At 55.9% G+C, this 15,885-nt stretch overlaps 3 protein-coding genes and 1 long non-coding RNA gene across 5 annotated transcripts; 3 read left to right on the plus strand and 1 right to left on the minus strand.

The window, feature by feature from the left end:
• Window positions 1-322: 322 nt before the first annotated feature.
• Window positions 323-2,826, plus strand: LOC115249952 (keratin, type I cytoskeletal 13-like). 2 transcript variants are annotated; one of them, XM_029836667.1, is made up of 8 exons: window positions 323-791; window positions 866-948; window positions 1,033-1,189; window positions 1,252-1,413; window positions 1,950-2,075; window positions 2,194-2,268; window positions 2,384-2,532; window positions 2,625-2,826. In XM_029836667.1, exons 1-8 carry the CDS (start codon window positions 384-386, stop codon window positions 2,719-2,721), a joined length of 1,257 nt encoding a protein of 418 aa, XP_029692527.1. In that variant the 5' UTR covers window positions 323-383; the 3' UTR covers window positions 2,722-2,826. The 2 variants fall into 2 exon arrangements, with proteins under 2 accessions (XP_029692527.1, XP_029692528.1); XM_029836668.1 differs by having other exon boundaries at window positions 2,628-2,826.
• Window positions 2,827-5,053: 2,227 nt separating this feature from the next.
• On the plus strand, window positions 5,054-5,608 carry LOC115249964 (uncharacterized). Its single transcript, XR_003888566.1, has 3 exons — window positions 5,054-5,091; window positions 5,164-5,242; window positions 5,326-5,608. It is a non-coding gene; the product is annotated as an uncharacterized lncRNA (long non-coding RNA).
• Window positions 5,609-6,810: 1,202 nt separating this feature from the next.
• LOC101071430 (keratin, type I cytoskeletal 13-like) lies at window positions 6,811-10,678 on the plus strand. The gene is made up of 8 exons (XM_029836671.1): window positions 6,811-7,302; window positions 7,496-7,578; window positions 9,077-9,233; window positions 9,458-9,619; window positions 9,691-9,816; window positions 10,170-10,244; window positions 10,312-10,457; window positions 10,532-10,678. The coding sequence occupies exons 1-8, from the start codon at window positions 6,883-6,885 to the stop codon at window positions 10,569-10,571; spliced, it is 1,209 nt and encodes a 402-aa protein (XP_029692531.1). The 5' UTR covers window positions 6,811-6,882; the 3' UTR covers window positions 10,572-10,678.
• Window positions 10,679-11,920: 1,242 nt separating this feature from the next.
• Window positions 11,921-15,409, minus strand: LOC115249950 (zinc finger protein 436-like). Its single transcript, XM_029836661.1, has 3 exons — window positions 15,240-15,409; window positions 13,448-14,119; window positions 11,921-13,264 (listed from the first exon to the last, which is right to left on the minus strand). Exons 2-3 carry the CDS (start codon window positions 13,922-13,924, stop codon window positions 12,146-12,148), a joined length of 1,596 nt encoding a protein of 531 aa, XP_029692521.1. The 5' UTR covers window positions 13,925-14,119; window positions 15,240-15,409; the 3' UTR covers window positions 11,921-12,145.
• Window positions 15,410-15,885: the final 476 nt, after the last annotated feature.

Below are 15,885 nucleotides of genomic sequence, written 5' to 3' on the forward strand. Positions count from 1 at the left end.
CTTTACCTGCTTCCTGTCTGTCAGCTTCACCTGCGTGCGTGTGGCCGACGCCCTCGCCGCTCAGCACCAGCTGACATTTACACGATACTCAATCTGCTTTTATACGGACGTTTGAGCGCGTTTTTACAGGCGTTTCTAAAGGTCGCCGAGGCCCCGAAGCTCGTGGAAACTTTCCAGAGATTTCTCGTGTGAAGCCTTCAGATTTGAAGGTTCCATTTGTTGGTTGCTCCTCCCCCTGAGCCTCGCCCAGTCCGACCTGCATACCTGGCTCTTCAGGTGCTGCCAGGCAGGTGACAGCTCTTTGACTGCACGGCCCATAAATAGGAGGCGTCTCCTGCAGGTCGTCACTCTCCTCTCTCAGCAGCAGGAAGACGCCATCCAGCATGACCTCGACCAGCTTCATGTCTCGCTCTTCGTCCTCTGTGAGGTCCTCCGGAGGCTCCCTGATCGGCGGTGGCAGCGGACGGATTTCATCCATCCGGGCTGCCAGCGTCTATGGAGGGTACGGAAGCGTCCGCGCCTCCTCCGCCTCAGCGGGCGGCGGCGGCGGCTACTCCTCCTCCATCAGCTACAGCACGTCCGGGACGGACGACAACCTGATCGGAAACGAGAAGTTCGCCATGCAGAACCTGAACGACCGCCTGGCCACCTACCTGGAGAAGGTGCGCTCGCTGGAGAAGGCCAACGGAGAGCTGGAGCTGAAGATCCGGCAGTATGTGGAGAGCAAGGTCGGCCCCACCACCCGAGACTACGGCGCCTTCTTCATCACCATCGCAGAGCTGCAGGGCAAGGTAACACCTGTCCTCCCCACCTGGAGCGCTGGGCGGGCGTCCGCCTGGTCACTGAACGCTAACTGTGTTTCCAGATCCAGGACGCCCTGAAGGTGAACGGCGCCGTGCATCTGAGCCTCGACAACGCTCGCCTGGCCGCCGATGACTTCAAGACCAAGTCAGCCGTTAGCTTAGCGCACTGCTCCACGTGAGTGTCTGTCAGTACTGAGGGAGGTTAACGGAGGCCTCGCCCGTCCCGCAGGTTCGAGAACGAGCTCACCATGCGTCAGTCGGTGGAGGGCGACACCGCCGGGCTGAGGAGAGTCCTGGATGAGCTGACGCTGCAACGGACCGACTTGGAGATGCAGATCGAAGGTCTGCGGGAGGAGCTGGTCTTCCTGAAGAAGAACCACGAGGAGGTCGGTACAGAAACAGCAGCAGTGATGTTTGGTGGCGACGCGTCGCTAAAACGTGTCTACAGGAGCTGCTGGCGATGCGCGCCCAGATGAGCGGTCAGGTCCACGTGGAGGTGGACGCCGCCCCAGCGCAGGACCTCACCAAGGTGATGGCCGACATCAGAGAGCACTACGAGGGCATCACCGCCAAGAACCAGAGGGAGCTCGAGATCTGGTTCAACACCAAGGTTAGTCTGTGACATCACTTCCTGCGGCAGCAAAAACAAGGTGGCCCTGCTCTTCACGAGGGCGTGTGTGTGTGTGTGTGTGCGTGTGTGTGTGTGTGTGCCTGTGTGTGCGTGTGTGTGTGTGTGTGCGTGTGTGTGTGTGTGTGCCTGTGTGTGTGTGTGTGTGTGCCTGTGTGTGTGTGTGTGTGCGTGTGCCTGTGTGTGTGTGTGCGTGTGCCTGTGTGTGTGTGTGCGTGTGTGCCTGTGTGTGTGTGTGTGTGTGCCTGTGTGTGTGTGTGTGCCTGTGTGTGTGTGTGTGTGTGCCTGTGTGTGTGTGTGTGTGCGTGCCTGTGTGTGTGTGCGTGCCTGTGTGTGTGCGTGCCTGTGTGTGTGTGTGCCTGTGTGTGTGTGCGTGCCTGTGTGTGTGTGCGTGCCTGTGTGTGTGCGTGCCTGTGTGTGTGTGTGCCTGTGTGTGGTGTGTGTGCCTGTGTGTGTGTGTGTGTGCGTGTGCCTGTGTGTGTGTGTGTGTGCCTGTGTGTGTGTGTGTGTGTGTGCAGACCGAGGCGCTGAACAAAGAGGTGATGAACCAGACCGTGACGCTGCAGACGTCTCGCACCGAGGTGACGGAGGTGAAGCGAACGCTGCAGTCGCTGCAGATCGAGCTGCAGTCGCTGCAGGGCCTGGTGAGCAGCTGCAGTATTGATCGGAGCTTCTGATCAATCACTGCTTCCTATCGTCTCTGTGGACGGCAGCTTTGGACTTGGACTGTGTGAAATTCTTCTTCTTCTCGGGCGTTTGCAGAAAGCGTCCCTGGAAGGAACTCTAGCTGAGACGCAGAACCGCTACGCCGTGATGCTCTCCAGCTACCAGGCTCAGGTGAGTCGGCCCCGCCCCCTGAGGCAGCCAGTGCCAGTGTGGACAGGTTTACACGGTGCTGATGGGTCCTCAGGTGACCTTCCCACTGAGCCTAGAATCACCTGCGTCTCCACAGGTGTCCAACATGGAGGAGCAGCTGACGCAGCTCAGGGCCGACCTGGAGCGCCAGAGCCAGGACTACCAGATCCTGCTGGACATCAAGACCAGGCTGGAGCTGGAGATCGCAGAGTACCGCCGGCTGCTGGACGGGGAGACGATGACCAGGTGAGACGTCACATGACCTTCTGGTGAGCTTCCTGTGGGGTCCCAAAGGTTGAGGTCACAGGTCACCAAATGTCTCTTCTCCGTTTGCTCAGCAGCTCCTCCTCCTCAACCACAACAACCACGCGGACGGTGGTGGTGGTGGAAGAGGTGGTCGATGGGAGGGTGGTCTCCTCCACCACCTCTGCGTAGCGAGGTGTTGCCAGGGGCAACGCTCAGTCGTCACTCATTGTTGCCATGGTAGCCAAATGATGCCGAGCAAAAAGCCTCACCTTCAAAATAAATCCAATGAGAAAATTCTGAGTGTCGAGTGTTTTTTAACGACGCCATGAAACACCTCCAGGTGAAGGTCTCTGCTGCCCCCTGCTGGACGGTCTCAACACGACCGCCGTCAGGGTTACGGTTAGGCAACATTCAAAACATTTCTAGAAACGAAACTATTTAGATATTAACGCATAGAAACACACACAAGACCCTGGTCTTGGTCCTGGTTCTGGTCTCGGTCCTGGTCCTCAGCAATGGTCTTGTATCCGTGCCCTGAAGGAAGGTAAATGCACCTGAGTGGGAGGGGTGGACCTGCATGTCGGTCCTCTTCCAGATACTCGCTCAAAGCAAGTCCAGGTCGGGACATGGACCTGGGTCCACCCAGTACCAGCTCCACCAAGCAGGAGGCGCGCGTGGACCAGCTGTCACCTCTAATGTAGATACCTGAGCCTTGATGTGCTCCTACCTGTCAGGTGGTCAGAATGAGGTCATAGTGTGGCCGTCCAGGGTGTGTGTGTGTGTGTGTGTCAGTGTGTGTGTATGGCTGTGTGGGTGTGTGTCGGTGTGTGGGTGTGTGTGTGTGTGGGTGTGTGTCTGCGTGTGTGTGTGTGTGTGTGTCAGTGTGTGTGTGTGTCGGTGTGTGTGTATGGCTGTGTGGGTGTGTGTCGGGGTGTGTGTGTGTGTGTGTGTGTGTGTCAGTGTGTGTGTGTGTCGGTGTGTGTGTGTGTGTGTGTGTCAGTGTGTGTGTGTGTCGGTGTGTGTGTGTGTCGGTGTGTGTGTGTGTGTCGGTGTGTGTGTGTGTCGGTGTGTGGGTGGGTGTGTGTGTGTGTGTGTGTGTGTGTGTGTGTGTGAGTTTGAAGGGAAAGATTGTGTTTCAGGTTGGGGGTGTGAAACCCGACCTGGCCCTCTGCCGGGGCTCCGCCCTCACCTGCGGCCGATGTTGCGTAACCGCTGTCAGCCGCAGGCTCAGGTTCAGCCTTTATTGTTCCAGACAGAGGTTGTGAGGTTCACGTCCCTGGAACCAGTTTCAGCCGGAAAATTAGCACTAAGCTAAGAGAACGAGGACCTGGAGGGACCTGCATCGAGGTCCGAACAGACGGTTACCACGGCAACGGCCTTTATCTCATGCTGAAGCTGAGCAGTGTTTTATTACAGCTCTGAAAAAACTCTGAAGGGACCAGGGACTAGAGACCAGGGACCAGGGACTAGAGACCAGGGACCAGGGACTAGAGACCAGGGACTAGAGACCAGGGACCAGGGACTAGAGACCAGGGACTAGAGACCAGGGACCAGGGACCAGGGACTAGAGACCAGAGACCAGGGACTAGAGACCAGGGACCAGGGACTAGAGACCAGGGACTAGAGACCAGGGACCAGGGACTAGAGACCAGGGACCAGGGACTAGAGACCAGGGACTAGAGACCAGGGACCAGAGACCAGAGACCAGAGACCAGAGACCAGGGACCAGGGACCAGGGACCAGAGACCAGGGACTAGAGACCAGGGACCAGGGACCAGGGACTAGAGACTAGAGACCAGGGACTAGAGACCAGGGACCAGGGACTAGAGACCAGGGACCAGGGACCAGGGACCAGGGACTAGAGACCAGAGACTAGAGACCAGGGACCAGGGACTAGAGACCAGGGACTAGAGACTAGGGACCAGGGACTAGGGACCAGGGACTAGAGACCAGGGACCAGGGACTAGAGACCAGGGACTAGAGACCAGTGACTAGAGACCAGGGACTAGAGACTAGGGACCAGGGACTAGAGACCAGGGACTAGAGACCAGGGACCAGGGACTAGAGACCAGGGACTAGAGACCAGGGACCAGGGACTAGAGACCAGTGACTAGAGACCAGGGACTAGAGACTAGGGACCAGGGACCAGGGACTAGAGACCAGGGACCAGGGACCAGGGACCAGGGACCAGAGACCAGAGACTAGAGACTAGAGACCAGGGACCAGAGACCAGAGACCAGAGACCAGAGACCAGGGACCAGGGACCAGGGACCAGAGACCAGAGACCAGAGACCAGGGACTAGAGACCAGGGACCAGAGACCAGAGACCAGGGACCAGGGACCAGGGACCAGGGACCAGGGACCAGAGACCAGGGACCAGGGACCAGGGACCAGAGACTTTGGGGTCGGGGTTATCTATCAACCAGACCAGAGTTTAATATAAGCACTCTGAGGAGCAACACATGCTGGATCTGGACAGCAAGCTGTGAAGGTCCTGCCTAGTTCTGCTGGTATCCTGACCCAGTAGGGACCCCCGGGACTGATGGAGACCTGTGGTTGGTAGGTGAGCCGCTTTGGATCAGTCATCTCACCTTTTCCTGCTGCTCCTCATTAGATTCCCTGCTGTGACAGGAAGTGATGCCAGAGTCATGTGATCCGTTCTCTTCGGTTACAACTAGAACAAAGGAACTGTTGAGGAACCGTCACCATGGTAACACAACTCAACAAACACTAGGAAACATGTCTGTGCGCTCATTTCTCATCAACTCAACCAAATCCTGGTCTTTCCTTTAGAACAACAGTTGTTTGAAGAGCGAGGTCACCTGTCAGGTGAGACAGCAGGGAGGGCTGTGATTGGACAGGTAATCCTCTAAGCCCCGCCTCTCTTCTGTCATGATAACAAATAACTTGTTTTTCTGTTCTTATGGAGTTCATGTGCGTTCAAATGTGTCAGGACCTCATCAGTCATCCTTCCTCCAATTAGATGTTGATATTATATATTATTATATAAGAAGGTTGGCGGGTTTACAGAACAACTTTAGCTCGTTAGCTGCCGCCATCGGTCCCGACACAACGTTCTCCAGTATCTTCATCTTGTAACCAGTGTGTGTGTGTGTGTGAGTGTGTGTGTGTGTGAGTGGGTGGGTGTGTGTGTGTGTGTGTGTGAGTGGGTGTGTGTGTGTGTGTGAGTGAGTGGGTGTGTGTGTGTGTGTGTGTGTGTGTGAGTGGGTGTGTGTGTGTGTGTGTGTGTGTGTGAGTGGGTGTGTGTGTGTGTGAGTGTGTGTGTGTGTGAGTGGGTGGGTGTGTGTGTGTGTGTGTGTGTGTGAGTGTGTGTGTGTGTGTGTGTGTGTGAGTGGGTGTGTGTGTGTGTGAGTGTGTGTGTGTGTGAGTGGGTGGGTGTGTGTGTGTGTGTGTGTGTGTGAGTGGGTGTGTGTGTGTGTGTGTGTGTGTGAGTGGGTGGGTGTGTGTGTGTGTGTGTGTGTGAGTGGGTGGGTGTGTGTGTGTGTGTGTGTGTGTGTGTGGCTGGGTTGTGGATCTCCTCTGATTTATGAGGCGCTGGTCCTGAGGGGAGAAGAACTCACATTCTTCACCTCTTCTGGTTTCAGTTGAAACCTGTCGAAGGAGCTTAAATATGAGCAGCTGCTCGCGGCTAATTTAGGTTTTTAGCAGTTTTTGGCAGCAGTTCTTCTGTGATATAATAATGATAAAAAGGCTCCAGCTGCTGCACACTTCAGGTTAAAATAGCAGGGGGCCACGCTAGCTAAAACTGTCGCTAACGGGCAGCGGGGGGCCACGCTAGCTAAAACTGTCGCTAACGGGCAGCGGGGGGCTACGCTAGCTAAAACTGTCGCTAACGGGCAGCGGGGGGCCACGCTAGCTAAAACTGTCGCTAACGGGCAGCGGGGGGCCACGCTAGCTAAAACTGTCGCTAACGGGCAACACACCCTTCATGAGCAGCCAACATCTTCTGGATATAGAAGTAGAGACACCCACACCACAATGTCCCACAGATCTTTGTGACAGCACAACAATGTGACTGTGAGCCGAGGGCGTTTTCCCACCGCGCTCACCTGCTGAGCCAGGTGAGCGCTCGCCGCTGCGAGGACGTTTCAGAGCAAAGGAATGAAAAACAGCCCAATTGTACCAGTACGATGGCTTCACTGACATCTGGAACTCAGAATGTCCTCAGGGTTCAAGTGAAGACTAGGAGACGCAAAAAAACAGTTTTATCCACCCGCCCTGTCCTTAAGCCCCGCCCACCTGAGCACCTTTAAAAGGTAGAAGGGCCCCTGATCTCCTCACTACTTCTCCAGCCATCTTCATCTCACGAGGTGCTGCTCCTTCACCATCATGTCGATGACGACCTCACGGACCTCCATCAGAGGCGGCGCCTACGCCCCAGGACGAGTTTCGTACGGCGGCATGAGCTCCTTCAGCGTGGTTGGTGGAGCCGGAGGGGTCGGGGTGAAGGCCTCCCAGGCCAGCAGGAGCTTCTCCAGCGGGCTGGGCCTGGGCTCGGGCTCGGGCTCGGGCTCGGCCGGAGGGTCCAGCTTTGTGGTGTCGACAGATGACAGTCTGCTCGGGAACGAGAAGTTCGCCATGCAGAACCTGAACGACCGCCTGGCCACCTACCTGGAGAAGGTGCGCTCGCTGGAGAAGGCCAACGGAGAGCTGGAGCTGAAGATCCGGCAGTACATCGAGAACAGGGTCGGTCCGTCCGTCCGGGACTACAGCGAGTTCTTCGTCACCATCGCAGATCTGCAGGGCAAGGTGAGGAACAGGTGCATCATGGGAAAGTTCCTCAGCGCTGCTGTTGATGGACCCACCTGATGACTGATCAATACCCAATAATTCAGGTCTGAATCAGACTGTGGCGGATAAAGAAGCCACGCCCCCTGCTGTGATTGACACATTCAGTCATATCTCATCGTGATGCATTCAGGGACCTGTTGTGTGTTTCCAGATCCAGGACGCCATCGTGGCCAAAGGCTCCGTCGTCCTGAGCGTCGACAACGCAAAGCTCGCTCAAGACGACTTCAGGCTCAAGTCTGTCTGTCTGTCTACCTGTCTGTCTGTCTACCTGTCTGTCTGTCTGTCTACCTGCCTGTCTGTCTGGCTGTGTGTGTGTCTGTCTACCTGCCTGCCTGTCTACCTTCCTGCCTGTCTGTCTCTCTGTCTGCCTGTCTGTGTGTGTCTGTCTACCTGTCTGTCTGCATGTCTGTGTGTGTGTCTGTCTACCTGTCTGTGTGTGTGTCTGTCTGCCTGCCTGTCTGTCTGCCTGTCTACCTGTCTGTCTGCCTGCCTGTCTGTGTGTCTGTCTGCCTGCCTGCCTGTCTGTCTGCCTGCCTGTCTGTCTGCCTGTCTGTCTCTCTGTCTGCCTGTCTGTGTGTGTCTGTCTACCTGTCTGTGTGTGTGTCTGTCTGTCTGCCTGTCTGTGTGTCTGTCTGCCTGCCTGCCTGCCTGTCTGTCTGCCTGCCTGTCTGTCTGCCTGTCTGTCTGCCTGTCTGCCTGCCTGCCTGCCTGTCTGTCTGCCTGCCTGTCTGTCTGCCTGTCTGCCTGCCTGCCTGTCTCCCTCTACTGGTTGCAGTTCAAATACAGCATGTGAAGCCAAATTTTAAGAGAATGAAAAATTTGTTTTAGTGTTTGTGTGAGTGAGTGTGAGTGTGTGTATTAGTGAGTGAGTGTGTGTATTAGTGAGTGAGTGTGTGTATTAGTGAGTGAGTGTGAGTGTGTGTATTAGTGAGTGAGTGTGAGTGTGTGTGTATTAGTGAGTGTGTGTGAGTGTATTAGTGAGTGTGTGTGTGTGTGTGTGTATTAGTGAGTGTGTGTGAGTGTGTGTGTATTAGTGAGTGTGTGTGAGTGTGTGTATTAGTGAGTGAGTGTGAGTGTGTGTATTAGTGAGTGTGTGTGAGTGTGTGTATTAGTGAGTGTGTGTGAGTGTATTAGTGAGTGTGTGTGTGTGTGTGTATTAGTGAGTGAGTGTGAGTGTGTGTATTAGTGAGTGTGTGTGAGTGTATTAGTGAGTGTGTGTGTGTGTGTATTAGTGAGTGTGTGTGTATTAGTGAGTGAGTGTGAGTGTGTGTATTAGTGAGTGAGTGTGAGTGTGTGTATTAGTGAGTGTGTGTGAGTGTGTGTGTATTAGTGAGTGTGTGTGAGTGTATTAGTGAGTGTGTGTGTGTGTGTATTAGTGAGTGTGTGTGAGTGTATTAGTGAGTGTGTGTGTGTGTGTATTAGTGAGTGTGTGTGAGTGTGTGTATTAGTGAGTGTGTGTGAGTGTATTAGTGAGTGTGTGTGTGTGTATTAGTGAGTGTGTGTGTATTAGTGAGTGTGTGTGTGTGTGTATTAGTGAGTGTGTGTGAGTGTGTGTGTATTAGTGAGTGTGTGTGTGTGTGTATTAGTGAGTGTGTGTGTGTGTGTGTGTATTAGTGAGTGTGTGTGTGTGTGTGTATTAGTGAGTGTGTGTGTGTGTGTATTAGTGAGTGTGTGTGTGTGTGTGTGTATTAGTGAGTGTGTGTTAAAACCCAAACTTGTTCCCAATGTGCAGGTTTGAGAACGAGTTGTCGATGCACCAGTCGGTGGAGGCCGACATCGCCGGGCTGAAGATGCTGCTGGGAGAACTGGGAGCAGTCAAGACGGACCTGAGCATGCAGATCGACTCTCTGAAGGACGAGCTGGACTCCATGAAGAGCAACCACCTGGAGGTTCTGCCACCTCCCTGCTCCCACTGTCGAATCCTTATTATGAAGCTAACGATAGTTAGCATCTATCGTCACGTTAGCCTGATAGACCATGTGTAGGTAGAAGTGGGCGTGGTTAACTAGACTGCCAGGACTCTAAAACACTGTTGAAGAGGTTTGGTTCTAAAGCAGAAGCTCCTCCCACTTGTGTCATCACCTGACTGAGTTCCACCTTTGACCTCACGCAGGATCTGGCAGCCATGAGAGCTCAGATGAGCGGTCAGGTGAATGTGGAAGTGGACGCAACCCCCCAGCAGGACCTCCAGAAGGTTCTGGATGACATCCGAGAACACTACGAGACGGTTGCCGCCAAGAACCGCAGAGACCTGGAGAACTGGTACCAGGCCAAGGTTGGGAGAGGCTCGGGCTCAGGGTGGGTCAGAGCTGCGGGTCAGTGCTAACGTGGCTTTGATGTTGTCAGTCAGAGACGCTCTCGCAGGAGGTGGTGACCACAGAGCAGACGCTGAAGTCCTCCACCATGGAGGTGAAGGCGGTGAAGACTCAGCTTCAGGCTCTGGAGATCGAGCTCCAGTCACAGCTCAGCATGGTGAGCACGGCGCTAGCACGCGCTAAACTGAGGAGGCCACGCCTTCACTGCTCAACTTTTGTTTGCTGGTTTGTGAATTCATCGAGATCATTTTCCAAATGAACGAAGGAGAAACATCTGATGCCTCCAGGGGCCGGGGCAACCTTCCAGCTAGCTGCTGCTACACAGCTAACAGTTAGCATCAGTTGGCGCTTCGCCCCTAGAACATGTCGGCGAATGCTGAGTTACCGTGATTTAAGGTTTATTTCTTCTGGGGTTTAAAATATGAGGACGAGCAGATGCCAGATTTGTAATTTAGTGGTTCCGAGGTGGTTTTTACCACGACTGGTCGATCTGCTCTTGTCCTCCCACAGAAAGCGTCTCTGGAAGCCACCCTGGCTGATACCAGGAACCGGTTCGCCATGCAGCTGAACGGCTACCAGATGCAGGTGAGTCCCGGTCACGCGTGAGCCTCCTTCAGCTGCTCTGAGCCTAGAATCACCTGCGTCTCCACAGGTGTCCAGCATGGAGGAGCAGCTGACGCAGCTCAGGGCCGACCTGGAGCGCCAGAGACAGGACTACCAGATCCTGCTGGACATCAAGACCAGGCTGGAGCTGGAGATCGCAGAGTACCGCCGGCTGCTGGACGGGGAGGGAGTCAGGTGATTCAGCCAGAGAGATCTGGTAATCAATGATCAACTAGAGCGATGACATCACTGCTGCTTGTCTCCTGTAGAGGTTTGTCCTTAAACGAGACCATGGTGGAGGCCCAGTGAGGTGGGACGCCAAGAACTCCTCCTCAGCTGACACGTTCTTCCTGTCTGATGGGTCGGAAGCGTTTTCTGTCAGTTCTTGGAAATAAAAGTCACCTGGAATCACCAAAGTCCCAGAATTTCATTAAAAACACTTCAATAAAGCCGATCAATGTGTAGGAAGTGATGAAATCCTTCCTGTGGGTGGCAAAGGGGCATTTTCCTGGTTACCATGGTTACGCCTCCAACTTTCAGCCGTCCAGGGTTGATGACGTCGTCCTCTTTGGTGTCGGCCATCTTTGTTGATGTCACGGGGCTGCGGTGACACCGTCCCGCCAGCGGGCGTCGCTATCGCGCGAGATCAATAATCCCAGCACATTTCAGTGGGTTCCCATGACAACCAGTGAAATAATGCCGCCGGAAGTTTCTTAATGTTTATTGTTCCAGTACAAGATGCTGCATCATTTGTGAAGAGCTCAATAATCAACAGGTTTGTACACAGTGAGCGATCGGCACGGTTACATTTGGTCCTGTCAGAACCCACCAAAAGTCCAGTTCAGGTGACATCATCACGGAATGATCTGAAGGTCATCGGCTGATCCGGGGTCAGTAACCGACCCGTCAGCCGACACTGTTCACTACAAAATAAAAGCAGCTGGCAGGAAGTGCTTGTTTGGCAGGGCAGAACCGGGCCCGGTACAGACGGCGCGGCGCTTTTATTCTGAAAAACGCCGTCCTGGCGTTCCACCGGGCCGGTTCTGATTGTATAAAAAAGTAAAAAGAATAAGTTAAAAGACCTGAATTCTGTTTGTTTATGGAGATAAAATGAGTTTTCCCTCATTTTGACTGGGTTTTTTTAAACAAATACTTTAACGTAAAAACTTTTGTTTTTCCAAACAAACTTTGATTCACGACTTTTTCTCTCATTCAGAAAACTGAGGGGCCCAGAGGGCGGTTCTGGAGCGCCTGACCCGCGGGTCTGGGACGCCAGTCTTTATTTTATTGGTCTGCAGAGGCACAGCGAGGGAGGTTAGCCGCCACTTTGACCCTGATCAAAGCCCAACTCCTGTCCCGGCGCCAGGAGACGAGCGGGACGACGGAGTCGTCCAGAACAGCTGATGTGAAACGGTTCCTGTAATCTGGATCCTGGTTCTGTTGCTTCTCCTGGTCCGTGACTGAAACAGGAAGTCCTCCAGTATTTGTGCTTATGTACCGAGAAGTACTCAAAGTAGTAACTGAGACTTTGTCTTCACCCAACACACACACACACACACTCTCTCACACACACACACACACTCACTCTCACATACACACACACACTATCATACTCACACGCACACACACACACTCACACACATACTCACTCTCACATACTCTCACACACACACACACACACACTCACTCTCACATACACACACACATACTCACTCTCACATACACACACACACACACTCACTCTCACACACTCACGCACACACACACACTTGCATAATTCACCCTCCCACAGTCTGAATGCAAAAGAGCATAAAAGTATGAAAGTACGAAAAGGTTCCAAGGGGAAACGTGGGTACAAGGTTAGAAAAGAGTAATACTTTGTTCTAGCTGCTGTCGCTGCCGACCGTGTCGCCGCCGCTGCTCGCCGTGTCGCCGCCGCTGCTCGCCGTGTCGCCGCCGCTGCTGGCCGTGTCGCCGCGCTCGCGTTTGTGGATCTGCTCGTGTGCTTTGAGGTGGCCCGACTGGCTGAAAGTCTTGGCGCAGTGCGGGCAGGCGTACGGGCGCTCGCCCGTGTGGATCTGCTGGTGGGCCTTGAGGTGGCCGAGGCGGCCGAAGCTCTTGCCGCACTGCGTGCAGCCGAAGGGCCGCTCGCCCGTGTGGATCTTCTCGTGCGTCTTTAGGACACCTGAGTTGCTGAAAGTCTTCCCACACTGAGAACAGGTGAAGGGCTTCTCCCCCGTGTGGATCTGCACGTGGTTCCGGTAGCTGGTCTCCTTGGAGAAGCTCTTGCCGCAGTGCGGGCAGCAGAACGGCCGCTCGCCCGTGTGGCTCAGCTGATGCGCCTTCAGCTCCTTCGACTGGCAGAAGCTCTTCCCACAGGTGGTGCAGATGAACGGCCGCTCACCTGTGTGCAGCCTCTGGTGGGAGCGCAGGTCGTCGGCCTTGGTGAAGCCTTTGGGGCAGTGTGCGCACACGTACGGCTTCTGGCCCGTGTGGATCAGCTGGTGGCGTTTGAGGTTGCCGGCCTGGCCGAAGCTCTTGCCGCACTGGGAGCAGGTGTACGGCCGCTCACCTGTGTGGATCCGCTGGTGGGTTTTCAGATTTCCCAGGGTGCTGAAGTTCTTGCCGCACTGCGTGCAGGAGAACGGCTTCTCGCCGTGCATGTTGCGGGGTTTCCTCACCGTCGGGTTCTGGTTCTTTGACCCGCCTCTACCCGCCCCGTGAGTGGCGGCGCCGCTCGACACCTCCGCCGCCGTCTTCCTCTCCCCGGCCGGCTGCAGCTCGTACAACGTCCCGCCTCCGAACTCCGGATCCGGCTTCCCGAGGCCGTCCATGGGCAGCGGGTCAGGGCGCAGCTTGTTGAGCTCGGTGCGGAGCTCGGCCATGTGGATGGACTCCAGCGCGTTGTGCTGCGACACCGCCGCCATGGCGCCGCTCTCCGTGTAGTAGCACTGCAGGTCCACGTGGTGGTCCGACTTGATGTAGTCCAGCGTGTCCGTCACCTGCGCAACAAAAACACACACGTGAAGGCGTTTGTGTGAGAGTCAGGATGCGCACGTAGCGTCGATGCCGCTGTCACACATTAGCAACGTTAGCGGTGTCACGCGTGCTACCGCCACGCTACCGCCACGCTAACGCCACGCTAACGCCACGCTAACGTCACGCTAACTCCTGTGGCCGGTCACCTGTGAGATGTAGTCGAACACAGAGATGGGCTCATAGTGAGACTTGTAGTCCAGCTCCGACACGTCGCTCTGATTGAAGTGGCCCGGGTGGTTGTTGCCGTGGTGACCATGATGCTCCGATTTGATGTAGTCGAGGCCGCTGATCTCCATCTTGATCTGGTCCTGGCCCAGCTCAGCAGTGGACAGAGACTGGATCTCTGACAGGTCCACAGTCCGGATGGGCTCCAGCTCGTTGTCCTCCGGTTCGCTCTTCACGCACGGCAACATCACCAGCGGCTCGGCGATCTCCGCCGCCAGCGAGCTGAGCGTTGGCGTGGGGCAATCAGAGGAGAGGAGCGCCAGCGTGGGCGTCGTGGCTGCAGAGGGGGCGTGTCCAGGGACACAATCCACGTGTAGAGAGGGGTCCATAAGGTGGGGAGGGGACCCACAATCAGGGGGCAGGCCAAGGCTCAAACACTCAGTCTCCAAGTCTGTCATGGTGAGGGGGCGGAGCTAATCCTCTCACCAGTCCAGGTCAGCGCCTCGAGTATCGTTAGGGTGGGAGGAGTCCAGCTCTGTCCTGTCCCCCCTCCTTAAGCCTCCGACCAGTCCCGAGGGCCGTGACCCTGAGTGATGGGGCAGCCGGTGGGGGCGGTGGCGGTCGATGGCGGTCGATGGCGTGCTGGGAGGAGCCTGGAGACACAGGACAGCATCAGTCAGGTGAGTGTGTGTGTGTGTGTGTGTGTTGGGGGGGGGGGCAACGGGGCACCTTCTGGCCCACAGCTGGAACGAACCAGTTTGACAATCAGTCAATCTGTTTCTCCCTTTTAACATTTTATGAAACATTTTGGGACAAAACAGTGTTGCAGTTTCCTCCGAGACTCTTGGGGACACGTTCAGGGGTCCAGGGCCCCACATCTGGGTCGGGGGTCGCTGCCCAGCTAAACTGCCTGGACCGGGTCGAGACCCTGGGCCAAAACTTGACTCAGGCTTCACTAGTGACCAATGGGAGCCGTGCACAGTTATCTGTTGTCATTACACGTACACGCGCCCCGGCATAAAAACCCGTTAGCGTGCAGCGCAGCCGCGCAAACACACTAAAGGTTCGACGGTGTGGCGCAAGTTCCGGACGTTTCTGCGGAGGTGACGGGCGGCACCACCGCTGTGACCGGGCGGCACCACCGAGGTGACCGGGCGGCACCACCGGTGTGACCGGGCGGCACCACCGCTGTGACCGGGCGGCACCACCGGGCTGCGGCTCCGCTTCCAGGCGCCACGCAGCCTCCGACCAGCCTGGCGGACTGGAGCTGATGTGCCCCCGAGGACGTCTGCGTGCGCTTCACGGCAGCACCGCATCCTCCGGTCTGCGTGACGGGATTCGAACCCGCGTTCTTCAAACCCCCGGGGCGAAAAACGGCCGTGACAGCGGTGTCTTCGTTGCCGCTGCTCTGCCATACAAAGACAGGGCAAAATGCCATCATAGTTAGCTCGCGCAGTTAGCCAGTGGCCATCTTGTTTACCGCACGAAGCTAAGCTAACCAAGCTAAGCAGGCTAACTGCTGCTAGCACGGGGGGAGAAAGTGAGAGTGGAGCGGGGAGGGGGGGCAGCGCTGGCTTCACCTCCTCCGCCGTCTTCGACACTTTTCTGCCTTTATTGCGCGGAGCGTCACACAAAAGACGCGGAGCGGCTCCGTGCGGGAGCGGCGTCCGCCGGCCGTGTCACGGCGGAGCTCTGTCACCAGGCTGCAGCCGCTCCGAACGAGCCGCGAACCGAGCAGAAACGGAGCGACACCGGCGGGCAGAGCTACGTTACCTGCGGCTGCGTGCGTGTCCACCTCCGCTCTGCCCGTCACTTGTAGCTAAACTCCGCCGGACCCGCCACGTCCACCTCGGCAGAACAACCCGCCGCCTCGCCTCCTCTCCTCCCCTCTATCACTAACTCCTTCCTCTCCTCCTTTCCTCCCTCCTTCCTGTCTCGGATTCTCTCCCTCTCCGTCCTTCCCGCGTACTCACCGTACGCTCGTGCACGCTCAGGTAACTACGGCAACGGCAGTAACGTTGACGGGCACGCGCACCAGCAGTTATTTTGGCTGCACGAGTGGGAAGCTCGCGCTCCTTTATTTCCGAACTTTTTTATAACGTCGGCGCCACTTTGGACCGACAGGCAGCACGCGCTGGCCGAACTACGTCACTGGAGCCAAAACAGCACTTCTCTGACGTCACCCCAGGTCAATTGACAACCGTGAGCGACCTTGTGTGGTGGCCCAAGGTCACACCTCGGGTGGGTAGTTGATGGGTAGTTATTGATGGTGGTGGGAAGTTAGGGATGCTAGTGGGTAGTTGGTTATGCTGGCGGGTAGTTGATGGGTAGTTGGTGATGCTGGCGGGTAGTTGATGATGCTGATGGGTAGTTGATGATGCCGACGGGTAGTTGTGTGTAGTTATTGATGGTGGTAGGT

This window comes from Takifugu rubripes, chromosome 5, assembly GCF_901000725.2.
Source record: "Takifugu rubripes chromosome 5, fTakRub1.2, whole genome shotgun sequence".
In the NCBI taxonomy this organism is placed as follows: domain Eukaryota; kingdom Metazoa; phylum Chordata; class Actinopteri; order Tetraodontiformes; family Tetraodontidae; genus Takifugu; species Takifugu rubripes.

Coding starts and splice junctions, on each gene's coding strand:
- LOC115249952 (XM_029836667.1), top strand. CDS start 384: ATGACCTCGACCAGCTTCATGTCTCGCTCTTCGTCCTCTGTGAGGTCC. Junction 1,190..1,251: donor TGAAGAAGAACCACGAGGAG/GTCGGTACAGAA, acceptor ACGTGTCTACAG/GAGCTGCTGGCGATGCGCGC. Junction 2,269..2,383: donor TCTCCAGCTACCAGGCTCAG/GTGAGTCGGCCC, acceptor GCGTCTCCACAG/GTGTCCAACATGGAGGAGCA.
- LOC101071430 (XM_029836671.1), top strand. CDS start 6,883: ATGTCGATGACGACCTCACGGACCTCCATCAGAGGCGGCGCCTACGCC. Junction 7,303..7,495: donor TCGCAGATCTGCAGGGCAAG/GTGAGGAACAGG, acceptor GTGTGTTTCCAG/ATCCAGGACGCCATCGTGGC. Junction 7,579..9,076: donor CAAGACGACTTCAGGCTCAA/GTCTGTCTGTCT, acceptor CCCAATGTGCAG/GTTTGAGAACGAGTTGTCGA.
- LOC115249950 (XM_029836661.1), bottom strand. CDS start 13,924: ATGACAGACTTGGAGACTGAGTGTTTGAGCCTTGGCCTGCCCCCTGAT. Junction 13,265..13,447: donor TGTTCGACTACATCTCACAG/GTGACCGGCCAC, acceptor TTTGTTGCGCAG/GTGACGGACACGCTGGACTA.